This window comes from Rhododendron vialii, chromosome 1a (genome assembly GCF_030253575.1).
Source record: "Rhododendron vialii isolate Sample 1 chromosome 1a, ASM3025357v1".
In the NCBI taxonomy this organism is placed as follows: Eukaryota; Viridiplantae; Streptophyta; class Magnoliopsida; order Ericales; family Ericaceae; genus Rhododendron; species Rhododendron vialii.
Genome location: NC_080557.1, coordinates 646,872 through 673,075, shown reverse-complemented (window position 1 = coordinate 673,075; position 26,204 = coordinate 646,872). Strand labels below are relative to the sequence as shown.

At 38.2% G+C, this 26,204-nt stretch overlaps 1 protein-coding gene, 2 long non-coding RNA genes and 1 other non-coding gene across 9 annotated transcripts; 1 reads left to right on the top strand and 3 right to left on the bottom strand.

Moving 5' to 3' along the window:
* The first annotated feature begins 1,038 nt into the window (after positions 1 to 1,038).
* LOC131335524 (uncharacterized) lies at positions 1,039 to 3,786 on the top strand. The gene is made up of 2 exons (XR_009202542.1): positions 1,039 to 1,964; positions 2,541 to 3,786. It is a non-coding gene; the product is annotated as an uncharacterized LOC131335524 (long non-coding RNA).
* Positions 3,787 to 10,206: 6,420 nt separating this feature from the next.
* Positions 10,207 to 15,920, bottom strand: LOC131335519 (uncharacterized). The gene is made up of 3 exons (XR_009202540.1): positions 15,774 to 15,920; positions 13,209 to 13,813; positions 10,207 to 11,223 (listed from the first exon to the last, which is right to left on the bottom strand). It is a non-coding gene; the product is annotated as an uncharacterized LOC131335519 (long non-coding RNA).
* A 2,717-nt stretch (positions 15,921 to 18,637) lies between these two features.
* On the bottom strand, positions 18,638 to 24,417 carry LOC131335494 (ALA-interacting subunit 1-like). 6 transcript variants are annotated; one of them, XR_009202536.1, is made up of 9 exons: positions 24,062 to 24,255; positions 22,367 to 22,425; positions 22,192 to 22,266; positions 21,980 to 22,096; positions 21,807 to 21,877; positions 20,263 to 20,557; positions 19,853 to 20,142; positions 18,812 to 19,159; positions 18,638 to 18,761 (listed from the first exon to the last, which is right to left on the bottom strand). XR_009202536.1 is itself a non-coding variant. In XM_058370882.1 (9 exons), the coding sequence occupies exons 2-9, from the start codon at positions 24,135 to 24,137 to the stop codon at positions 19,099 to 19,101; spliced, it is 1,044 nt and encodes a 347-aa protein (XP_058226865.1). In that variant the 5' UTR covers positions 24,138 to 24,148; positions 24,282 to 24,416; the 3' UTR covers positions 18,638 to 19,098. The 6 variants fall into 6 exon arrangements, 4 of the variants coding, with proteins under 4 accessions (XP_058226865.1, XP_058226875.1, XP_058226857.1 ...); XM_058370882.1 differs by adding an exon at positions 24,282 to 24,416 and having other exon boundaries at positions 18,638 to 19,159; positions 24,062 to 24,148; XM_058370892.1 differs by adding an exon at positions 24,296 to 24,402 and having other exon boundaries at positions 18,638 to 19,159; positions 24,062 to 24,148.
* Positions 23,425 to 23,532, bottom strand: LOC131309336 (small nucleolar RNA snoR100). Its single transcript, XR_009194970.1, has one exon. It is a non-coding gene; the product is annotated as a small nucleolar RNA snoR100 (small nucleolar RNA).
* Positions 24,418 to 26,204: the final 1,787 nt, after the last annotated feature.

Here is a 26,204-nt window from a genome sequence, read left to right as displayed (position 1 = left end):
TGTCAATCACCCTTGCATGCTAAATAACCAGTTTATTGCTTTCTGTGTGTTTAGAACTGTTTAGATACAAAGGTTATTGCTTATTCTTTATCTGTTTGGAAGGCCTCTGGGATCCTTCTGGTCATGTTCCAGAGCCCAGATGATGTAAAAGCCAAGCACTGGATTAGGGTCAAACGTGCGTACGGCAGTCCATGACTGGCGTACGGCAGTTAAAGCTAGGATCCAGTGGCTGGCCCTTGCATCTTAGTTCAGTCTTGGCCTCTTTTCTGTCCCCACTCTGTTTAGGGGGTTTCTTGTCTATGTTCATGGCTTCAAGCCATCCCAGCTGTCTGTAAATATATATCCTGCTTATTTAAACTGCATGGTTTGTCCTGGGTGTGCACTGGTCCTTTTCCAGAGCCCAGAGGGTTGCAAACAAGGACTGTGAAACTAGATGAGTGGAGTACGCCCGTCTCCCTGTGGCGTGCGCAAGTCAAATCAACATGCAGTGGCTCGGCCAGTGCATGCTGGTAGAATCTGCTCACGCCCCTGCGGGGCAGCGTACTGCAATTTGTCCAGTTTGCTCAGTGCCTGTTCTCAATCTATATTTAGCATTGCAATCAAGCCATTCATAAACATTTTGCCACAGAAATCACAACTTGTTATAATGCTTTAATCCCCATTATCTGTTCCCCTGCCCTAACTGGCTAAAAAATGATCAAATGAGAGAGAAATGCAAGCGCTTTTACAAAATGCCCGAGTAGAGACCGATCTCCGGATTGGGCGAGAAGGGTGCCATAAAACCCTTCCCCTCTCTTAACCTGGCTCCCGAACCTCAAATATCGAAGGTGACGACGGTCCAGTCTACAAGCCTTTTCAAAATCAAACAAACGTGGCAAACGTTTTTCGAGTTCGGTTCCTTGGGTGCTCTCACTGCTAAAACCCGAGTGGCGACTCTGAATAGAGGCGTTTCGCCGCGCTCTTCCAAACAAAAAGGGCCGCGCCCGATTTTACAAATAGAATTTCCGGGGGCGCGTGCCCATACTACAGGAGGTGGGATTAATTTTCCCTCCTATACAAGACTAGGGGCCCACGCGTTGCCCCCGTTTAGGAGCCACAAAGTCAGGGGTTTTCCACAAAACCGTTTCTTGGCTAAGACCGGAGAAAGGGGGCATCGGCGGTCTTATCTTCGGCTAGGGTTGGAGGTGACCATGAGTTATCCCCCCTAATCCCCTTTCAAACTGGACGATTTCACCCCTCTTTATCCCCCTTCTCTCACCTCCAGCTTCCCATTTCTGTCGCCCACCATTGTGGTTTCGTTTTCCAGAGCAGTGGCGATTTGGTGAGTGCAACCGATTTTAGCCTCGATTAAGTCAGGTATGAGGTTCTATTAACCGATTTTAGCCTCGATTTGTTGTGTGATTCGTTTTTTGTTGATTTTCGAGTACGGATGTGTGGGTTTTCTCTTCTACTTGTGATTTTGTGTTCTCCATGGACTGGGTCTGGACATATTTTTGGTTTCTGATTTTGTATTATTTGTTCCAAGAAACAGCCAACTATGTCGTCCTCCTCAAGACCCAGGTCTTGATTTTGTAGAGACTCGTAGATTTTTATGGGTCGAATCAAAATGCTGCTGTATAGAGAGATTAGCCAACTACTTCACAGATTATATGATGAAGACGACTCTTTATTTTTGATTTCTTGTTTTCAATTTTTTTGTTTTTAGATTTTAGTTTTGTAATGGATTGTGCGACTGCCAAAAAGAGAAGTTTTTTATTTTTTAGTTTTCAGATTCTATAGACTGCCAAAGAGAGATAGCAACTGAAAACACAAATCAAAAACAGGAAAAAGAAAAAAGAGGCTTTACCCTCTTCATTAATCCCATTTACAAATGTCTGTGTTTTTGGTTTAATTTTTGGGTTGATCACGTTCAAGCCTCCTTCTAAAGAGTTTTGATAAGATAAAACACACATTCACACTCATATGTTCACTAGTATCAACTATATATTCACAACTCTACAGTACTGCCCTAATTTTAAGCTAATGCATAGAGCCCTCAATTCAGCTAATGGATGATACATACGACTATACAAGCAAGAGTAATTGATGAAGAAGAGGTCTATCATTTCTTGAATGTTCTTCCTAGTGAATGTTGATTTCTGTAGTTAATTACTAACAACATGGAAGAGCTTTTTGTTGCCTGTGATCACTTCATTATGTGAACGCCTTTCTGATATAATTGCAAAATAGACAAATTGTGGTTCTGCGATGGGTATTTTTGCAAGTGCCATTGCTAACTTGGATATATGGTTTTGCATGTCTCAGCTGCTATGTTTCTTGGACTTTTGTGGGAATATTGGGTATGGGTACTTGTCCTAGTGTCAAACTGACCTCTGCTCAACTTATTTTAGAATTTTGTCAACTAATGAATAGTTGGGAATTGAAATTTTTTTGTAGACGTGTGTCAAACCCATTCATATTTGGAGTTATGAATACATAATTGTAGTTATGTATAAATAGTTGAAAAGGTGAAATTTAGAGTTTTGAATAAATAGTTTTAGTTGAATAATTTGTATGCCTTATGTTGCTACATTTGATGCAATTTTTTGGAAATGTGGAATGTAATATGAATATTTCTTGCATGACAGGTTTTGGAAACTAATGTGTGTCATACTTGCAACTAGGGCAATGATGAATCAATTAATTTCTTAATTAAGGTAGATACCTTAGCGGGGTAACATTAGTTGCAGCCAAGAGTACCCTTATGATTCCATAAATATTTTCTGAGCCCAATTCAATTTTCACCTGCGGTTATGTTCATATGTGGACCAGGTGCACAAATTAGTGGGTATATAGTCTCTATGTGCAAAGCAGTGCAGGTGTGTGTGTGTGTGTTGGTTTCTGACCCCATGTTTTCTGAGCAAAAATTCAATTTTCCTCAACTTTGACTCTGTTAAGGGGTTTGCATGCTGTTCTCTTCATTTAGAAAGTTGTATTCTGGGCTTGCAACTTGTTTTCTGCACTTGTCATGAGGTTTACTTGGTTTTCAAGCAATTTTGTGGTAATAGAATGCTGTTATTGGAAGCTGTTCTGCAGGTTCAACTGTGCTGTGTGTGAGTGCGTGTGTTGACCATTCCAGGTGTGTGCATGGTTATAGCAGTGTAGTGAGTTGGAATTTTCTGCAGTTTTCTACAGTTTGGTGCAGTTTTCTGAGTTCATAATTGTGATGCTATAGTCCACTACCAAGTTGGTTTCTGCAGTTTTCTGTTCTGCTATGTGTGTGTGTTTGTGTGTGTGCAAACTGTAGGGCATAATGTTTTCTGACCTATTTTTGAAGCAGTGTTGTGGATAGATGACTACAGAAAATAGCAGGATGTTTTCCTTTTCCTAGTTGGTTGGTTTCTGTTATGGAAATTCTGGAAATGCTCCAAGTTGGTTTCTGCAGTTTTTTGTTAGCTTGGTTTGTTAGTTCTGTTGTTTCTACACTTAGCTTGGTTTCTGCAAATTGTTGGCCAAAGAGTTGGACAGTGTGTGCGTGGGTGCAAACTACAGAATAAATGCATGCCAACCAAACGGCGCCTACTATTATATGGCTGTGATGAAATGGAAATACACTCAAGGGTATACACTCATCTTGGTAGGACACTTGTGAGGGTCAACGGGTTCACGACCGTTCGGCAACATAAGTAGTAACCAAGAAAACTGACCTTGAAAATTGAAATATCTGAGCCAATTGATAGAATTATTGTCAAGACTTATCCCATTATGAGTTGCTATTTTATTAAGTTTTGGTGGCAGTTTTCTACAGTTTGTAATGATGTTCTGTTGGGCAGTTTTCTGCAAATTTTAAGGCTGTTCTGTTCTGTTCTATAGAAAAACAGCATGCAAATCTGTGTCCTATGTCCAAACTGTACAGTGCAGTTTTCTCCTAGTTTGTGCTACTTGTAGCCATGTGTGTGAATTGGACAGTGTGTATGCGTGTGTCCAAACTGTGTCCTGTGTCCAACACGTTGAAGAGATGCATGCCCGGGGAACTTGAAGAAATTGTACAACACGTTCAAGGAAGCAGAAGGAGCATTGTTACATTTTCATGAGGAAAGATATCGGCTGAATCAAGAGATGCAGTTGGCCCCAATCAAACGTCAATCAAGTGACAGTGCTTCCGCTTTCGCAATTGCTTTGGCAGATCAACATCGAACAAGTCTGATAGCATACTTTATTGGGATATTTGTCTTAGGATTCGTATGCTGTATTTTATTGGCACGTTTATTCGATTCGGAATAAACTTGTAAAAATTTGTAATTTTAAGACTTTGTATTCTGTTCGCACATCTATTCGATTTGTAAGCAAGTTATGAGTTTAATTTCGTAATTTGGAAATGAAGACTACATTATTTTTACAAAGGGTACTAATCTCAAATCAAATTAAACACTTGAGATACATTAGGAAGCCTACAAATTTATTCGTCAATACATTTATTATCACAACTTTTAATTTATTCTTCCAATGCCCGCCTTAAACTTCGAACTTCTAGTTCTCCTAAGAAACAAAGCAATAGGCCCATCGATTGAAATAGGGAAATTGTCAGTCCCGAAAATATCTCAGATGTCGGTGATCCTACATATAAATTTTACTAAAACATTAACAAAATTTACAAAACAATACTTTATACAAAATTGAAAACAAATTGAAGAGTACTTACTTAAACAAATTCATTCCAAACTTCATTTTCCACCACTAGTTTGTTTTCATTTGGATTCCACCCAAACCCAGGATGCCTAAGCATAGCGTCTAGTATGTGATAATCACTCTTCCATTTCTTGATCCTTCCTTCGATATGAATCTCGTTTATCCCTGCTTGAGGGAAAGAAACTCGCATCTCATTTTTAAGAACTCTCAAGTAGGAATTGCGAAAATATCCGTTGTCAGTTCGCCAAACCCTTTGATCTACAAGGCTCGTTAGGTTTGTTAACAACGTATCCTCCTCCTCCTCCTCGCTCCAAGCCCGACGTGCCATTGAAATGAAGAAAAAAATAATAATAATGAACTTAGGAAATGAAGATGAGATGTGGGATGAGATATAAAAAAATGAGTGCTATTTATAGAAAAATTGAAAATAAATAGTTTGTTGAAACCTACTCCTCACATGATTTCAACTAACACCCACATGTTTCTAACCACCATCTACTTTCCATTCATTTTATAAATTTTGGTTTCTTAAAAATTTCAACAAATTTTGGTTTTTTAAAACATTTTTAAAAAATGATAAAATTTCCTACTTTAAACATGATTAAGTATTTGTATTAAACATTTTCAACAAAGATATTCTTAATTTTTTTTATCCAAATAATAGGTACGTAATTTCACATTTTAAAATTTCAAAATTTTTAAAACGGTCTTGCTATTGTCAGCCCAGTGGACTGACGATAAACACACTACAAGACAACAAAAACACGTATTTCTGTGTATTTTTTACATCCTTTAATACATATTCACACACCTACTATCGTCAGCCCAATGGGCTGATTTTAGAATTTTTCTTTTTAAAAAATAAACATAAATATAATAAAGCACTTAAAAAATGAAATTTTAATGCTTTATTTATTTTTATATAATTATTATATTAGTAAAATAATTCTTGATTAATCATGTCTAAAAAATAAAAAATATGTTGAATTTTATAATTATATATTTAATTTAATGAATAATCTAATTTAATACTGCACAAGGGCAAAATAGTCATTAGACAGCTTTTTACATCATCCCCCTTCCTTATACCCCCTTCCTTATCCCCTATCCAAACAAAATACTATTTAATCCCCCTTTTCTAATATCTCATCCAAACAACTTATTATTTAATCTCCCTCCATAACCATCACATCAATGTGGGCCCTCCCATATTAACTAATACCCCCTACTATCTTATCCCCATTATTAACTAATACCCCCAATTCTTTACCCGCATCCAAACGGGCTGATATAGTCATCATCTCCCACGAAATCTACCTGACCCAGATTCATTGAGAAACTCCCTTTTCCATCCTCGACAGTCTCTCAAGGTTTCCCAATTTCTTTCCCTCTCTGCATTGTTATGAAATTTAAATTTCCATAGGTTCAATCATTTTCCCTTCAACTTCTATCCTCTATAACTAGGTTAATTGTTATGCATTTTCATTGATTCTCTTTTTCATTTTTTTCCCTTCTCTTGAGGTAGTAAAAAATGGATTTCTATCCCCTCATGTTCAATTGAATTTGAGGAAATGTGAAGTTTAGGGTATCAACACGTGTGGATCTACATTACAACAATAGTTACATTATATACTTTGATTGACATCATCACACTACAACGAAGAAACCAATTCACACTAGAACGAAGAAACCAATTATTGCTGGTACTTTGGTACATGTCTATCTTCAACGGCATATCCACACAAAAGGTTTACAAGTTTAATTACTGAGTGTTTCCTGTATTTTGCACACATACATGGGAAGATGCCTTGCAGACGATAACTTCAGAAACATTCAGCAACCCTTAACCTGGCATATTTCCACCTGCAAAATTTAAGATGACAGATTGATTTCATTTAGTTCACGTTATTCAATTCTTACTCAATGTACCTCCATAAACATCACATCAATGTGGGCCCTCCCATATTAACTAATACCCCCTACTATCTTATCCCCCTTATTAACTAATACCCCAAATTCTTTACCCGCATCCAAACGGGCCGATATAGTCATCATCTCCCACGAAATCTACCTGACCCAGATTCACTGAGAAACTCCTTTCTCCATCCTCGACAGACTCTCAAGGTTTCCCAATTTCTCTCCCTCTCTGCATTGTTATGAAATTTAAATTTCCATAGGTTCAATCATTTTCCCTTCAACTTCTATCCTCCATAACTAGGTTAATTGTTATGCATTTTCATTGATTCTCTTTTTCATTTTTTTCCCTTCTCTTGAGGTAGTAAAAAATGGATTTCTATCCCCTCATGTTCAATTGAATTTGAGGAAATGTGAAGTTTAGGGTATCAACACGTGTGGATCTACATTACAACAATAGTTACATTATATACTTTGATTGACATCATCACACTACAACGAAGAAACCAATTCACACTAGAACGAAGAAACCAATTATTGCTGGTACTTTGGTACATGTCTATCTTCAACGGCATATCCATACAAAAGGTTTACAAGTTTAATTACTGAATGTTTCCTGTATTTTGCACACATACATGGGAAGATGCCTTGCAGACGATAACTTCAGAAACATTCAGCAACCCTTAACCTGGCATATTTCCACCTGCAAAATTTAAGATGACAGATTGATTTCATTTAGTTCACGTTATTCAATTCTTACTCAATGCACCTCCATAAACATCACATCAATATGGGCCCTCCCATATTAACTAATACCCCCTACTATCTTATCCCCCTTATTAACTAATACCCCCATTTTTTACCCGCATCCAAACGGGCCGATATAGTCATCATCTCCCACGAAATCTACCTGACCCAGATTCACTGAGAAACTCCTTTTTCCATCCTCAACAGTCTCTCAAGGTTTCCCAATTTCTCTCCCTCTCTGCATTGTTATGAAATTTAAATTTCCATAGGTTCAATCATTTTCCCTTCAACTTCTATCCTCTATAACTAGGTTAATTGTTATGCATTTTCATTGATTCTCTTTTTCATTTTTTCCCCTTCTCTTGAGGTAGTAAAAAATGGATTTCTATCCCCTCATGTTCAATTGAATTTGAGGAAATGTGAAGTTTAGGGTATCAACACGTGTGGATCTACATTACAACAATAGTTACATTATATACTTTGATTGACATCATCACACTACAACGAAGAAACCAATTCACACTAGAACGAAGAAACCAATTATTGCTAGTACTTTGGTACATGTCTATCTTCAACAGCATATCCACACAAAAGGTTTACAAGTTTAATTACTGAGTGTTTCCTGTATTTTGCACACATACATGGGAAGATGCCTTGCAGACGATAACTTCAGAAACATTCAGCAACCCTTAACCTGGCATATTTCCACCTGCAAAATTTAAGATGACAGATTGATTTCATTTAGTTCACGTTATTCAATTCTTACTCAATAGTCAATATTATTGTACAATTTTTCATTTGGTGGGAGGGAAGGGGGGGGAGGGGGATTTGGGCTATCTGAATCGTTGTGTTTCCAATTATATTGCTGATCTCCCGTTAAGTGTTGGGGTGTTACCTACTACTGCTAAAGTTTTCTTAGTTGCAACTTGCAACACTAACCTTTTCTCTATGCTAGTAACAACACGAGGGCTTGGAGACATCCCATATGTTACAGGCAATCTATATCTAAACCCCTAACAGAAGGAACAAGATGATAAAGCTTCAAAACTTCATGTTGAGATGGTGACTCTGATAAGCACCCGTTAATGCAATGCAGGGTGCGCTAGTATCTAGTTTTAGTTAATTTCATCGCTTAAGTAGTTGCTTCTTAATTGCGTTTACTCATAAGGTATGTTTTTAGTACTTTCAGGGAAATCGTGTGAATAAGGCATATTTTGACATCATCCATGGCCTGAGTGCGTCCAAGTACCCAAGGAACCAATGAAGACCCTATCGGCCCCTGAAAATCTGTCTAAGTATGGAAAAATCACTTTTCGAAAAAATATCGATTTTCGAGATAAAAAATGACGGTAATTAATCCTTGAATTTTTCTAAGAGCAACTTCAAAATTGCAAGATTTTATTCAAAGATTAAGGTCATGTTTTGAGCCATTTATTCGATAGAAAAGTGTGCTGTTTTCTGTTTTACACTAAAAGCTGGGGGTCAACATTTTGATTGGATTGAAATCTCAAAATTCTGGTAATGCCATTGTTTCCAAATGGGGGGTACTTCCTTATTTCATTAAATAAATTAAAGTAAAGAAAAGGTAAAAGAAAGGTTTAAAATGCAATCTTTACTTAAGTTTAGAGAATGAAAATAAGATGCTGTGGAGATTTGCCCGAGCAGAACCAGAGTTGCCCGAGTAGAACCAGATTTGCCCGAGCAAGAAGCAGATGGCCAAGGCAGCAGCAAACCAGAGCGCCGAGCTATGGGCTTCGGCATCGATGGGAAGAATGGAGATCCATCGATGCCGAAGCACTTAAGAAAATCTGAGCTATGGACCTCGGCATCGATGTAAGGTTTCAAGGTCCATCGATGCCGAGCATGTTAGCAGAGCACCCTAAGGCCGTTGCCATCGATGCCGAGGGGCTTAGAGGTGGATTTTCGGATCATCTTGGGAATATTCCAGGCGCGGATCACCCAGAGTATAAAAGCTTATGTCATTGTTTTGTACAAACAAGTAGAATATATAGAAAGTAGACTTAGATTTGCTTACCTAATTTTAGATCTAGATCTAGATTCAAATTGTTCTTGTTGTTCTTGAGTGTTCTTCATTTTTTAGTTTTGAATATTTCAATTTCTGCCCTCAGTTGTTACTTTTTGTTATTGTTGCCTTAATTAAAGTTGTTTATCTTCTCCTGATCTATCTTAATCTCTAATTTTCTTCTAGTCTTGTTATTTCAATTATGTCAAGTAGTTTTTCACTTGCTTTTATCTCTCTAGATATGAGTGAGTAGTTTCAAGGGTTAGGTCATGGGGTGATTAGCACCTCATGGCTCGGGCGAAAATTGCATTTTGCACCCAATAAAGCTTTAAACTTTGATTTGAAAATTGATGTGGGGTTCGGATTTATTTGTCAAATCACCGAGGTGTTAACCTCTTTGATCATGTGTAGGTGGGAGCTTCGCCTACCCACCACACATGATGCTTAGAGCTCTTTCGCACGAGGTTTTTGCCAAATGAATTCTAGAGCTAGCTTGATTCCCAAATCATTTTATTTTCCAATTTGAAAACTTTAACCAAGAAACTTAAATTGACTAATTGGGTGACGAGTGTGATTTAGCTCGGGTCTTGGGTGTTAATAATTCATAGACCTAGCCTATCTTTTCTCTAGTTAATTACTTTTTAATTTAGCCCTTTTATTTCCACCGTTAAAGTAAAACAAAGTTGGCTGTCTTAAAGCTGAAAGCCCCTACTTGCATCTACAAATCCGAGCACGCCATATAATATTCCCTTGGGTACGATCCCGGATTTCCTATTTATTATGCTTCAACAAACGTTTTAGGCCCTACGCTTGGGGCGTTATTCCATTACATCGGAGCAAACGAAGCAGACTCAAAAAACCATATGTGGTGTCAGCAAATACTTTCAGAATTCAGAATGCATTAGCACCAGTTGTTTGACTGAAATAACAAAGAAGGCTATGACGAATCAACATGCCTAAACGGTTGCCACATTCATTTAAGACATGCCAAGGACACATAAACAAAGGGAAACATGGGGTACATATGGGACATGCCAAGAGGCGTATTGAAACAATTATATCACTAGGGGTCGTCTACAAGACACGTCAAGGACAAACCTCAATTGAGACACCTGTGGACACCAAGTGGTCACTTCATAACATATCAAACTTATTTTTGGAATCAAATGGCAGCAAACTTAACTCACTTTGTTGTTACTTGTTAGTATTTTGATGGATCAAATTATACCAAATTAGTGCTAGAGATCGTTCTTTTGCTAAGTTAATTTTCCTTCATTTTGGTTGTTCGACGATATGTTATTGGCCACTTATCTTTTTATTTTAGCTGTAGTTTATGAGGTGTCTTTCACTGTGTTCGTGTCCCATATCCATTTTCGCATCTGGGTCCTTGATTGGGCTTCTAAGGGGAAAGGCTATACTATTCCTTGTGATAAATAATCCCACTAGACTAATAACGGGAGAATTAACAACACGACATCCTTATAGTGTTGTACGTCCCATATTTAGTGGGACTTTATATCTACCATATTTCTCAATCCTACTCACAAGAAAATGTAACCAAAAGCATAAAATATGATCCTCATTAGTAGATCGAGCAAAAATATCCTCAAGGATAGTCTGTATGCTCCAATCCCCCTTGTCTGTATGTAGAGATAACATCTAGATGAGAGTAGCGCCATCCGATTCGATAATTGCCTTCCCTTCTCCCCAAGCTCTGGCCATGGAGCAAGCCAAACGGATTGCCTATGCCTTAGCTGCAAGCGCTGATTCAACCATGATTCTGCCATCGTTCAGTCAGCAACTAATCCATTCGAGTCTAACTCTGTTGTACTGAGAAGAAATTGAATTTAGTGGGACATCTCCAGAAGAAACTGTAGTGTGGGCATGCGTGCCCCTTTTTCTTTCCTAGGAAGGGATTCCATTCCCCTCCTAAAAGAGAAAAGTGCCGGTTCGCGGGAGCGCTTTCAGCTAGACGACAAGCGCTCGCAAAAATACAGAGTCGCCACTCGGGTTTGAAGGTCCGACACCCAAGGAACCGTATTTCGAAGCACTTGTCGCGCTGTTTGATTTGAAAAAGTTAAGGAACCAGCCCGTCATAACCATATCTGGGTTCGGGAGCCAGGTTACAAGAGGGGAAGGGTTTTATGGCACCCCTCTCACCCAATCCGGAGATCGGTCTCTACTTAGGCATTTGCGAAAATGCTTGTTTGCGATTCTATTTTGATTAATCAATTTTTAGCCAATTAGGGCGGGGAAACAGTTAATCGGGGATTAATACTGTAACATGTTTGCAGGATGTGATAAGATATGGCATGGATTAGTGAGATGACAAGTAATAAATGGAATGAAGTTCAAAACGTCGATCATACATCAAGGCAGCGCTGTGTATGATTTTGGCACGAACAAACAGCCAGCTTGCATGCGTGAGTTCATCTGCATGCAAGCAAACCATCGCGCGACACAACCATATACTCGCGCGAGTATTGACGCTTCACCAATGGTTTGAATTTCACCCCCTTCTGGGCTCTGGAAGGACCAGTGCTCACCCAGGTGCAAACCAAGCAGTTTATAAGTACTTGAAAGTAAACAATATTACAGCAAACAAATGGAAATATTATGAAAACACAACCCCTAAACAGTGGGGGTGTCTAAACAGAGGCCAAGGCCAAGCTGCTCATGCAAGGGCAGTCCCTGGAAGACAGAGAACCATCGCGCGACAGAGTGATACAGGCGCGCGACTGTTCAGACTGGACTTCCAGGAATTGCTTTGCATACTTAGGGCCCTGAGACATGTTCAGGAGCGTCCCAAGAGCATTCTAAACCAAGAGGTATTATAAACTAAGCTAAACAATGATTTTCAACATGCAAAACAACAAAGCAGTGAGCTAAAGCTCCTTAAAAGACTTTAAAAAGACTATGAACACGATAATAAACTTAAAGACCAGGGTCCCTTCCCCACGTGGTCCAATCTCACGCAGACAGAAGTGTTGCGCGAGTATATGGGACCATCGCGCGAGGGTTTCCCAGGTAACAGCTCTTGAAACCCTGCTAGCTTTAGGGCCAGAACTGGTATCGATTACCAGCCTTGACCCTGCCAGCCCCCCTCAGGGGTTCGAACAGTGAGCAGAAAGATATTATACCTTTGCTTGAGTGTCTTGGAGATGGCTTGAATGATGAGATGGTGAGATTTGGAGGGTGATTATGTGGGAATGAGTGGGGTGTGAGATGTTTGTGCTTTGAGTTTGCCTTCTTCTTTCTTGGAGAGAGATTGGTGACCCTTTGCAAGGAAGCATGGGGGGGGGGGGGGGGGGTATTTATAGAAAAAAGGGGTTAATTGGTGGCTAGCCAAGGCCTTGTAACCAGCCAACAATGCTGGTTACAATTGCTTGGTGGAGGAGTGGGGTGGCAAAGGTGATGGGAGAATGGGGGGTGAGGTGGTGCAAGGGGAGCCCCCCCAGAACGCTGTTTAGCCGAGAAAAACGGGGTCACATAGGCCTGTAGCCCCCTGACCACCACGCAATCTGGGTGAAAATGACAGGTGTTGACCATCGCGCGACGAAGTGAGAGCATCGCGCGAGGCTTCAGCCAACCCCGCGCGGGTCAATGGTCAAAGCTTTGACTTTGACCACCACCTGGCAAATGGACCATCGCGCGAGGGTCCCAGTGTGTCGCGCGACATTCAAACCCAAGGTCCAGGTTCTGATTCAAGGGTTTAAGGGCTAAGAAAGGGTTCCTCACATGCCAAACTCAAGCCATTCCAAGTTCTCGAGACTGTTTTCGACCTGATTCATCATCGGGGAATCAAGAAATCGAAGAACAAAGTAAAACGATCGGGAAGTCAGATCGGGGTGTCTACATGTAGCCACAAAATTAATGACGAGCTGCAACATTACCAGTGAGCTGATATTGTATAAATTTCTGACAATTTGCAAAACGGACAATGGTTATTTTTCATCTGTGAGAATTGATACTAATTCTATTGGTTAGGTTTGTGCGAAATTGGACAGTCTCTTATGAGTACTGCTCACTTATTTCCAGTGCTTGGTATTTTCTCTCTGTGAGCTGAAACTGGAAATTTTTTTGAGTATTTGCATAAACAATGGTTATTTTTCGTCTATGAGAAATTGAAACTGATGCTATTGGTTAGGTTTGTGAGAAATTGAATATTCTCTTATGATTACCTCTCACTTATTTCCAGTGCTTGATATTTTGTCTCTATTGTACTGTTCATAGATCTATCATTTAGACTGAATTGTTATGCAATTTACTAGGTTGCTTTGTTGGGTCATATAAGTAATAATGGTGGTCAAGACGCTGCTAAAATGGGGCCTATCTACTACGGGGCGATTCAAGATGATAGTTGATCATCGCCCCATAACGAACCCAGTCTGAGACCAGGACCTTTCGGTAAGTTATTTGATAATGCATGTCTTTTGGATATACTAATTGCAACTTTTATAACTTGTGTAATGGGCTGAACAGATACATGTTGGGCATTCGTTGTATGCGCTGCACAGAAAGGTGCTCACAACATAGTGAGGCAAGAAAATATTACACTAGCACCTCAACACGCGATAGACTTCAACTACGGCTGGAACATAGCGACTCCAGAAGATTACAATAAAATGCATCCAATGAGAATGACAGGTGGTGGATATCTAAACCCAGCAATATCTATCAATAGAGCAAAATCCATGGGAGAGAGAGAGAGAGAGAGAGAGAGAAAGAGAGAGAGAGAGAGAATTCGGCTAAGGGGGGGAGAGAGAAGGTCAAGTTTTTGCTATAAATAGCACCCCTCACTTACCATTCAACTCACACCTTCATCCTTCAACTTCTCTCTCTAGAAATCATTGTGTTCTTACTTTGTTCTTCTTGTTCTTTATTGTTCTTGAGTTCTTCAAGAAACTCATCCTAGGCCGCCACTAAACCACCACTCGACCACCCTTTCGATTCCAAAAGTTAGAAGCTTTAGTCAAAGACTAGTTTCAAGAGAAACCTTTCTCTTTCGAAACTACCGAAAGCTTACCGTAAGAAATTACTCCGCCCGATCGTCAACTTACCTTCCGTAGCCGCCCTACCGCCAAGAAGAACGGTAGGATATTCTTACCCCCTATCTCTAAGTATAAGTAGAATATCCCTAACCACCTTCTCTAAGTATATGAAGTTGTTTATTGCTTATAATGTTTGAAATGTATGATAGTTAATAATTTATTTTGCTAATAGAAGTATAACCATGTTGGAATAATTGACTTTTACTCTAATAAATATGTGTTGTTTTGAACTTCCCACGGGGAGGAGAGAACGGATTTTTAAAGATTAGAATATTATCGCTTGATTAGAAGTATTTGGATTTTGATTTTTAAAATGGTTATAAGCATGCATACGTGATTACTTGGATTATTTGTCTTGATGTGTGATAAAGCATAAGTGGTATCCACTCCAAGGGCGTCCGTACATGTGGCGTTATGCTTTTAAGTAGTGATTTAAGCATGATTAAGAATATAGAGTTGGATGATCTTGTTAGTTTAGTTTCAAGATTACAATGAATGATTTAAGATTACGTATGTGGAAAGCCCTACCGCGGAGTCTATGCATGCAACGTGACACAAAAACCGAGAAAGTAAAAACATGACACCTAAGGTGTGTTTAATGTAAGATAAGTTTTGAAACCACAATGGGGCCGAACTTGGCAGCGCATTGTGTGGTGTGTGTGTGTGAAAACATTTTCGTAAAACCCAATGAGAACCCAGACTGGCGGAATCATTGTGGGGATACTCGAAAATCCGGAGCGGCGGAACCGAGGGATGAATTTTAGTTTGGTTATCCGCGAAGAGGAGCCTACGCAATTGTTTTAATGATTTTCGAAAATCCAAATGAGAACCCGCAGCGGCGGAATCATTGTGGGATACTCAGAAATCCGGAGCGGCGGAACCGAGGGTTTTGAATTGTGGATTGGTCATCCGTGGAGAGGAGCCAATGCCAAATTCCATTTTTTTGTGTGCCAATGGGAATCCGGAGCGGCGGAACCATTGTGAGGATTCTCGGGAACCCAAAGCGGTGGAACCGAAGTTGGGTGTGTCAAAAACGATTTGGAAATATTGATTTGGTATATGAAAAATGGTGACACGGTCTACGACAAGTCGCGTAGGAGAAACTCAGAAAATCATAGACACCAACGTTAGTTTGGATAGTGAATGTGGATGTGTCATTGATTAACTATTTTGTCAAAAATGCATGATCTATGTGGAAATCATTAAATTTTATGATCTATTGTTGTAAGTTAAGGGTTAGTGTGTATGGTTTATTCTATTGAGCTTTTGTAGCTCATCGTATTTATCTTTGATGACCCTGACATATTATATTGGTGGTGACGCTGGTATAATGTGTCAGACCTTGTAGATGAACATGGTGAACTCTACACCTTGGAAGCTTTCGGAGCCGAAGAGCTGACTAGGATGGAGGAGCAGGCAGAACAGTAGATAGAAACCTTAGTTTTCCTCCCATGTTTTAATCAAAAATACTCTTGTGAGAGTTATGATGTAATAATGAGCCAGACTCTATTTAGTTTTTCAATAAAATTGTCCATTTAACGTTTCCAAAATTCAAAGCGTTACACTCAGAGAGAGAGAGAGAGAGAGAGAGAGAGAGAGATGGCCATATAGATATACGTTGCTTTTTCGGTGCAGGCCTTCTCTTTGCAATTACACCTTTTTCATGGTAATCTCTCACAGGAGCCTTAGTTATGCACATAAGAATTTTCCTAAAAAATGTTGCTTTGTTTCATGGGCCGAAAAATGTATTTTCTGGATCACTTTAAACTGAAGAGCTATAGTATCAAATTATACTCTTGACTCTACTCACCCCATTGATTGAATCGGCCATACAATCATCTCTCGTATACCCTTAGCCCCCGTTTCAGAACACCTTTTTAAAAAATAAGTAATTATTTCATATTTTCAAACTTAAAAATAATATAAATGAAAAATCAAATTTCAATTTTTTTTGCACCGTATAAAAAATTTAAATGAAATCTATCAAACGAGATTCATATTAATAAAAAAATTATTTACTTAAATACATAATTTTTAAATTTAAGATTATTATTTTTTAAAATAATTATTTATTTCTCTTTCGGGAACGGGGCCTTAACATGGCAGACCCATTCATGGGTTTTCCTCAAAGCAAAAGAACAAGAAGTACAAGATGGGCCTATTCACCTAGTACTCACAGTCTAGTGCATCTGGCCCAGAAAAGTCAAGCCCATAAAGCCCCCAAACCAATGCCGCTGAGGACAAAGCAACCGGCACAGGACCAAGCATCCAAAAAAGCAGAACTTTTTTTACTTATTTTTTTTTTTAAAAATTATGAGTTTCGATCAAAAATTTTACTTTTCTGATTTCTCTTATCGAGACGAAACAATAAGTCACAAAAATTTGATACAAAACTAACAAAAAGAATTTTTTTTTAACAAAGACAAAAAGACAAAAAAAAATTACTGTTCTACTTTTCAATCCAAATCACCCCTACATATAGATATCCCAAAGAAGCATAAGTTTGGTCAAGATAGTCCTGTTTATGCACATGACTCAGCTGCTGCCTTTGACCGGATTGAAAAGAAATTAGTTAATGTACATGTAAGTCAGTCCAAACACCTGGACAAGTGCATAACTGGTCGAAGAACAAGTTTGGCGCCATTTTAGAGGGACGGGATTGGATTCGATTAAGTATAATAACGATATAAACAGCCACAGCAATGGAACCGTAAACATCAGAAAGCCAAAAATCACAACCGTAAAAAAGAGCGTTTGCAAATGAAAATGGACCCGCGCGAGCGCTGCCGGTGCCGACGTCAAGACAGAGTGGCGGGGGACGTGGAAGGGAACGGCGGTGGCCATTTCGACGGAGGAGAATCGGGTGGATGAGTCCAGCAGTGGGATTGTATCGGACCACGGTCTCCCTCCACCAGCCCTTTTATTTTTCCCATTTTTTGTCCCCTCTCTCTCTCTCCGACTCTAATCTTTGGGTTTTTTTTTTGGATCAGACTCTAATCTTTGTTCGTCTCTCGTAAACCAATCAATCCTTCGCTAATTCGGTGATGTTATGAGCTAAACTCTCACTTTTATGCTGATCTGGGGATGATTAGGAACAAAACCGACGTGTGATCTTCAATCGAGATTATTTTTTTACGGAAGTTTCCATGAATAACTATTTATGAGCAACATCGTACGCATCCAAAATGCATTACATGGTCTGGATTTTAATGAAACTTTTCCGAAAAAACCTACGGACGGCTGATGGCTTATTCACGGCTCCTCCGTGAATAAACCAATCTCCTTTAATCATGAGCTAAATTTTAAGTTTTTTATTTTTATTTTTTATGACTCAGATGTATAAGCCGATGTACATTAATTGTGGAAAATCAATTCCACCGCCCCCTTTGGAGGTCCTAATTAAATTCTAAGCGAATTGGCCCGGAAATAGTTAATACCTGAGGGGTTTTAAACTCCTAAATTTGAAAATTGGAAGTTTCACACTACAAAAGTTCTCATTAATTAGAAAATGGTCTCTCATACATGTTTGTTATCACAAGGTATGAAATCTTTAAAAGAACTTTGTATTTCTTCGCAAGATATAAATCGATGGAGTAGCAATTTTTTGGAAGCTTGTGAACCTGTCTTATTTTACGTTATTTTGAAAACAATACAAATAAAATTTTGCAATTTGAAGGATCACAAAAATATAATCAAACTGACTAATTTGTCACTGTACCGAACAATTAGATAACAGAGGTTGGCCCCCTGCTCGATTTACCAGGACGTGGTCCAGAATTTTGCAATTTTAGTTGTTTGCTCTTTTAATTGTTGCTAGATTTGATTCTAATTTTTTAGATTACAGAGTTCGTCTCGATGAGAGAAACCCAAAAAACATAAAATTACAGACCAAATTTGCTAAAAGTTCAAATAAGACGACGAAAAACCCCCCAACTTTTTGAGTCTTTTTTGTCATCTTACATGAATTTCTTTTACCTTTATCAAATTTGTGATCAACCTTGCTAGCACCATATACACTTATACACTCAAACACACACCCACACTCAGATGAGTGGTGGGTCTCACACACACTTGAAGTGTTAGTGTGTGTGAGACCCACCACTCATGTGTGAGTGTATTTGGGTGTGTAAGTGTATGTGATACTAGAATTATTGAAATTATCAACCATTTCTCATTGAATGATGTCATGTAAAACTTTGACCCAAATCTATGTAGCAAAATCCAAGAGAGAAAAAAAAAAAAAAAAACTATATTAAAAAGTCACAAATAAGTTAAGCCAAAGGGCCCTAATCATTTTCGCTATATGGCAGTAAGAAATAAATGGAAAAACAAAACAATGGAAAAATGACATCTACAACCTATAGAAATAAATGGAAAAACAGAACATTGGAAAAATGACATCTACAACCTATCAATCAATGTCGTTGCCAACAAGTTTATTTCGCAAAAGTAAATAACGAAAACCACCATTCGATAACATCTCCCCTCTGTACACTACTAACGAAAGCCTTCAAAGATGAAGTTAGTAGCTCACAATCAGGTCAAAACTCCTCCATGGCAAAGAGAATTTCCCAAGAGAAACTCAAAGACGAGGTTTCATACGCAGCAACCTTCTTTTAAAGCGAAAATCCAAACATTTCGCTATCCATCGATGGGGTAGGCCAGTGACTATAGTGGTGCATCAATGAAGAAATCTTAGTTCAGAGTCCCAGCAGGATTTTTGTTCCATGACAAGTAAGATGGATCCCCAAGAGGCCTGAATGAAGAGAAAAAAAATAATTAACTCAGTAGCAAGATCAAAGCTAAGGTTACAAAATCAGAAGAAAAAAAAAAAGAGAACTAAGCTTACATTGAAACCTAACAAGAAGTTTCGAAAGATAAAAGCATTGCCATGTAAATTTTTGAAACCTATTTGATCATACAATTGAGAAACTCAGGACGTCATTTGAATTTGCATCCAGGAGTAAAACTTCCCAATGGATGAAATTCTCCGACGGAACTCATAGCCTGGAAAGAAAACTACCAAGAACAGTACTGAGTTTTTTTCTTTGAAACAGAAACTCCTCAATTCAAATTAAAGCAACTGCAACTTCATTGTCTCAGATATGGCCTAATTTAAACAAAATTGAATTTTGGGCCAATCAGTTCCTTTCTTTAGCATTGGCAATATCATTCCAAACGATGCCAACAGCCTCAAAATGAAAGTGTTGAAGTCATATAATAACATAGTCCGTCTCTTCACGTGGTCGACAACCAGAAACATTCTCAAAAGAAAAAAGGGATGTAGTCTATTTAGAACATAATCAAGGATTCTACGGTGTAACACATCAGGAAACAGCATGACACAGCCTAAATCCCAAGAGAGACATGAATATGCAACCACATGGAAAATGAACCTCAATCAATCTGACAACGCAATTGGCAAGACTTCATAAGAACCATCACTTACCGTGGTCTGAAGACATACAAAAGAATGAAGCTTATTGCAAGAAATAAGCATAGTCCACCAACTGTAAGGTATGCTACACCAAGAAAATCATTCTTCCCACCAATCCAACTTGTAGTTGAAAGGACCAGCTTCTTGTCTCCACTGAAACTGTAGGTGTTGTAGTTGTTCTGAATTACAACTGTTATGTTCTGGTTAGCATCAAGATCCTCCTCTATCTTTCCATATAGCTTTCGAAAGCTTGGTAATGCGGCAGTTCTCATCCAAACCATAAGATCTTCTTGCTCACTTAACTATTAGATACAGAATAAAGATGAAAAAATGGAAACAAACAGGGAAAATATGGAAAACCAAGTTAAAAAAAAAAACCTAGAAAGACACAAGAAGGTGAAATAAGTAAAATATATACATACTGGAACATTTTCGTCGAGTTTCGCACCCCCAATCCAACCTTGCTGGAAATTCTTAGGATACACATCAGACCCAAATTTGTGTTGTCTATCACTTTTCCACGCGATACCCTTTTTGTTGACTTGTATAGTTTTGTTATACTTAGAAAAACCATACGTATCATTGAACAAACTCCAAGCAATGAGGCCACAAGGAACAATTGATCCAGCTTCAGTGCTGGTTTCAGGTTTACAATCTTCTACGCTGTCTTGGAATGCCTTGCTACGCAATTGCTTGTCACTTCTACTTTTGACATATCTGAAGAGAGAGAGCCACAACTCAGAGAGGAAAGAACAACCTTTTATCAGAAGCTGAGTTTGGAATGAATATTGGATTACGTACTTTTGACAGATACTGGGGCAGCTAGTAGTTTATAACAAATTGGACGTCCATTTTGAATGTAAGTTTACGCATATGGAATCAGAGGATACATGTGAAAAGACTTCCACACTTGGAAGAATGACAAGTGAAACTTTTCTACCAAAACCAACAGAACAAGCGAAAATGTAAGAAGAACGGAACGGTCCACTTTCTCCACATGAGAGATTCAGGGGTTAAATATTCCAGTCTTCAACAGTCCTTGATAAAGGTTGCAATGTAATAAACAGAAAAAATCTCAGCATCTTTGAATTGGAAAATATATCAAAGCATGGTTGAAGAATCACAAGGAAAAAGCTAACATGATAAGAAAGGCACAACAAAAGAAAAGTCAGTCTTTAGCCCGTGCTGCTAGCACGAAGTTCATAGAGATCATTAGCACAAAACTTATTAGTGTTGGTCCTAGTTATCTGCTTGTGGAAAACAGAAACACTTAATTTTTCCCAATGAATATATCAAAAGGTAAACAAAACTAGATAAATAAGATGGGAATGCCGTAGAATTTCTGGTGTACTTTTTTGTATCTATGTTTTGCCCAAAACAATAGTGCATTGATGAAACTACTTGTTCTTTCAGGCCTCAAACTCTTTGGTCTTCTACATGAAACAAACCATTCTGCAAATGTCGTGTAATTATAAGACCATGGCTGCATAGACCCGAAAAAGCTAGAACCAGAGGTGGGTAGCAAAGAGTCACAGCAATCCTTTGACTTGTCCTGCTACTAAATCATTGGCTATTGCATTGGTCAGAACTTGTTATCATACCATGAGATTCCAGAAAATAATGGCAATTACACCCTAGATCCTGTTGAATTTTACATATTTAGAGATCAAAATGTCATTTCTAATCTGCTCTGGTCCTCTTATGCCACAACTAATGAATACTAGCACAAGATTCCAATTTTAGCTTCAATATTTCTATTCCAGTTTGACTTTACAAGAAAGTACTACGCATGCGTTTTGGGTAACACAGAACACAGTCCCAAATCCAGTTATTATGTGTACACTTTAAAGCCCAAGTCTTACCAAAAATGACGGACCAGTGTCTATGAGAAAACAAAACCATTTGATGAATAAGAACCAAACCACATTACTAGATTCCATAAAATCAAAGAAACTACACAACGTACCGGCGATGATTCTGGTAAAAGTTGTCAAGCTGATAATATACAAAAATTGGCTGTTTCATCTTCTTTGGCACCTGAAAAAGCATTAAAGGGGTTCATGTAAATGTTGTGAATCACAGAAAAGAAGATCAAGCATAATTGATTTGAAGTCATCTGTACATGGGTATTGCACTTACAGTCAAGGTCTTGATACAAGTCTTGTTGGTTTCGGAGCTTTGAATAAATTCAAGCATGCTACCATTATAAGTTGAAGGAACGCAATCCTTATCATAACGATCCACAATTTCTACCACCTGCACATTAAACAATGAGATAGTTCATACATAATTTCAAGATGTTGATTACAAAACATCACTAATTCAATAGTAAGAGCTATTTGACATATTACATTCTCAGATGCAAACAAGGAAGCGAGGCCAATAGGGATGAAGATGACTCCAATACAGATGAAAGCTGTAATGACCTGAATGGCAGGAGACAGGAGGAAAGTGACTAGATATAAATATTTAGAGACAATATCTTTTCTGTAAGCTAGATTAAGTAAAATATGTGATTGACCATACCCAACCAGGAGTCAAAATTGGTTTGCAAGCAGGAAGCTCTTGTTGTGTAAACCGAGAATCTGGAAAGTAAAACAAATCTCTGCATAAATAGTTCATTCATGACCACCAAAGTACAGAACAAAAATCATTAAAGCCGTAGTTCTGTAAACCTGAGGACAACTTGCCTCAAGACACTAGACCGTTCGTTTAAGGGTTTTGGATTTTAGATTCTAATCATTATCCTATTCTCTCCAATCATTACTTTCATTTTTCTCTCTATTTCTCTCCAATCATTATCTATATTTTCAATCATTACTCTATTTCTCTCTACACTCATTACCTATAAATCCAAATCCAAAATTCCAAAACGAATGGGCTCCTGGTGTAAACAAAATCTGATGCAAGGATGGTGCCAGAGGGAACAAATGTGGCGTTCGTACCCATATGATTTTCAAAAATATAGAACCAATAATAGTGTGTATTTTATTTGTCACCGAACTATATAGGCCCGCCAAGCCCAACTCAAAATACTGACTCCGTAGTCTATAGTCATGCAAGTCTTAGGTATCGAACGATGATGAACATAGAAAATAGTGTCCTCTTAATCATTGCCTTCACTGCATGGCATTCAGATCTCTTATTTTACATTCATTGCATGATCCGAACAATTTGCTTAAGAAGATAACTACTACATTGAACTTCAAAAATTGAGGGCCTTTCAACTTCGGAAAATTGCTATACAACTTCCTCTTCGATGTACCCTCTAATTAGGCCATGTTTAATTGGTCGGACTACTAATGAAGTTATGTGTAATCTCAGAGGATGGATGGTCCCACCGAACTAGTATTGATGAGATTACCAATTTCACAGCTCAGCATCTTGCACAGCTCACATTTCTGGAATTTGGTCGTCCAACAGATATACAATGCCTCATCCAATCCTTAAAACAACAACAGAACCCATGTAGTCCCAAATCATCGAGGGTATGGGTGGGGGAGGATTGGTGACAGACCTAACCTTTGGCAATATGCACAAAGTGGCTGCTCTAAAAATACCACTGAAATAGTGCCCCCTATACCTGTTTTGCTGCGGAACCATGCCCCCAAATCAAAGCCAAATGGCCTCAGAGAAGGCAGACCTAGTGACCCAATTCAATTTATGTGCACATTACCATGCTTCCTTCATTGATAGTCTAGAGCATTGGTATGCACATTCATCCAATCCTTAAAACAAAAGGCCCGGAAAATGCTGTCCCATCCCATCCTATTTGTAATCCAAACCCGTGTCTAATCCGGCCAATCAAACAGCCCCTAGCCCTCTGCCATGATGCAATTGAAAGATCCTATGAGCACGCATGTCGAATCGCAGCCCATTAAGTGCCTAATCTGATTCATACTTTCTTCATAAGTATTTCAACTGTTCCTGAATTGCCATCCAAATTATTGAAGATGATACAGCCCTAATTAAAATGACAACAAACCACAATGACCCGGTACCATTCTACCCGTATTGGCGACAAGGGATTCTTGCAATTATGCATGCAATACAGAGTTAAATGGATTACCCAACAAAAAAATCTCGGAGATTTGGACAAGGAAACGGTAATCAAAGTGTAAAAGAAATAAAAGCAAAAATAAATGCATGAAGGATGATACAGTGCTGCAACAAATTCAGGAGGGAGAAGGGAAAAAAAATGCAAAGAGTTAGGAAACGTACATTTGGGTTTCTTGGAATTCTTCTTGGCGGCCACCGAGGATGTTTCAGAGGCTCCATCCGAATCCCCTGGATTCATTTCGAAATGCTCTGGAGAGAGAGAGAGAGAGAGAGAGAGAGAGAGAGAGAGAGAGAGAGAGAGATTTGTGATCAGAAAGAGAGAGGAAGATAAATGGGTGGAGAGAGAGAGAGAGGAAGATAATGGAGGAAGTATGATAATCACGTGTTGAGATATACGGTTCTGGTAATCTTCTCTTGGACTTTCCTTTTCCCGGTGCTGTTTGCGTTTCCCGAATTTGTTCTTTGTTTTGGTAGATTATTTGTTTGTTTTCCTTTTTGATAAGTTGGTGGATTGCTCGTTGTTTTCACGATAAATGAGTTAGTTGGAGGTCCGTGATTCGCGCGTTTAACGCTGCTCGACGCTCGGCCCAACTAGTTGGTCTGGCCTAAAACAAATGACTCCAAAGTTCGTAAACTTACAAACAAATGACTCCAAAGTTCTTAAACTTGCTCACGGCGGAACGTGCGATTTCGGCCGTCCGTTTCAATTTTGGATGGTTCAATATAAGTATTTATTTTTTAAAAAGACAATTTCAAACTCAAAAATAATATGTTTACGCAAATAATTTTTCTACTAATATGGATTTAGTTTGATAGATCTCATCGAGATCTTTTATACGGTGCAAAAAAAATTTAAAAATTATTTTCCATTTACATTATTTTTGAATTTGAAAATGTGAAATAAATACTTATTTTTTAAGAAGGTGTTCTGGAACGGGGCCTTAAACTTTTCTACGAATTTTTTTTATTAACATCTGGATCGTCCAATATACTTTTAGACAGTCGCGAATAGCTTCGTAAACGGGAAACTTTTTTATATCCCAGGTATACAAGGGCTCTTGGTATCCCCTTTCGGTCCGTTTTCAATTTTTAGGTCACTTCCCAAGCACAACTTGTTAATCGGCTTCGTTCATTTTGTAGGGCTTGACGAGAACATTAATCCTGTCAAAAATTATGATTATCGGACTTTAGTAGATATATGATCGGCAAATGTGAAAAATGCCATAAAACAAAAATTGGGTTCTGATCTAGTGTGTTTTTGGATCCAATTTTTGTTTTTTTGCATTTTTCATATGTGCCGATCATGTATCTACTAAAATCCAATAATCATAATTTTTTGCATTATTAATGTTCTCGTCGAACTTTACAAAATGAACGAAGCCGATTATCAAGGTGTGCTTAGGAAGTGAACTAAAAATTGAAAATGAACCGGAAAGGGATACTAAGAGCCCTTGTATATCTGGGATATAAAAAAGTTTCTCATAAACCTATAATTTACAAAATTTTGACACAAAACTTTAAATAAGGACAAAAAAAAAAAAAAAACTGGGGCTCATTTTGGGAAACTAGTAACGGAAGAGAAGCAAGTACTTCTTCTTTTTCTTTTTTCTTTTTCCAAATAAAAAAGTGAAAAAGAGGGTGACCGATATAACAATTCTTTTTGAATGTGACTGTAGGAGCTCTGGACTCACAGTGGCCGCCTGAAGGGTCCAAAGAGACATAGCAATTACTCTGCCAAATTTGAGACGACGTCGTTTCCGGGCTTTTCAGAAGAACCAAATTTAGAGCATGTACACTAGATTAGGGAAAATAACATCTTAGGTATTTTACCTAAGTAAAAATCCAAAATAAGCATTGCACCAAGTTAGAAATAACCCCTTTTAAGGTTAGGTAAAATAAATTTTGCAATGAGTAATTCTACCTCCACACCCGCACACACTAGGAGTCTACACACTTGTGTGTGTGGGTGTGTATTTAAGTGTGGTCCTAGAATAATTGTTTTGCAATAGTGCTTAGGTAAATTTACCTAAGAACTATTCATCATTTATACATTTAATATTATTTTCTTTCTCTTCTAGTCTCCTCCAACAAAAAGAAGAATAGAAAAAAGAAAAGAAGAAAAAGAAAAAGAAATTATTATTTTAATAAAAAATAGATAAAATAAATAATATTAGTACAGTATTAAAAGAAATATGAGTAATTAAAAGGAAAAATATGTAATGTTCATTGTCAATTTTGGCTCAAATTTTACATAATCTGATATACTTACCCTAAGAGGACGTCGTGCCGTGCCTTCTGGCCCCTC

What these genes read in the sequence shown, in the direction of transcription:
- LOC131335494 (XM_058370882.1), bottom strand. Translation starts at nt 24,137, where the DNA reads ATGAATCCAGGGGATTCGGATGGAGCCTCTGAAACATCCTCGGTGGCC. An exon ending in TTTTACCAGAATCATCGCCG is followed by an intron (nt 20,558 to 21,806) that starts GTACGTTGTGTA and finishes CTCTCTCTTCAG; the next exon opens with ATATGTCAAAAGTAGAAGTG. An exon ending in TTGTATGTCTTCAGACCACG is followed by an intron (nt 19,160 to 19,852) that starts GTAAGTGATGGT and finishes CTCTTCATTCAG; the next exon opens with GCCTCTTGGGGATCCATCTT.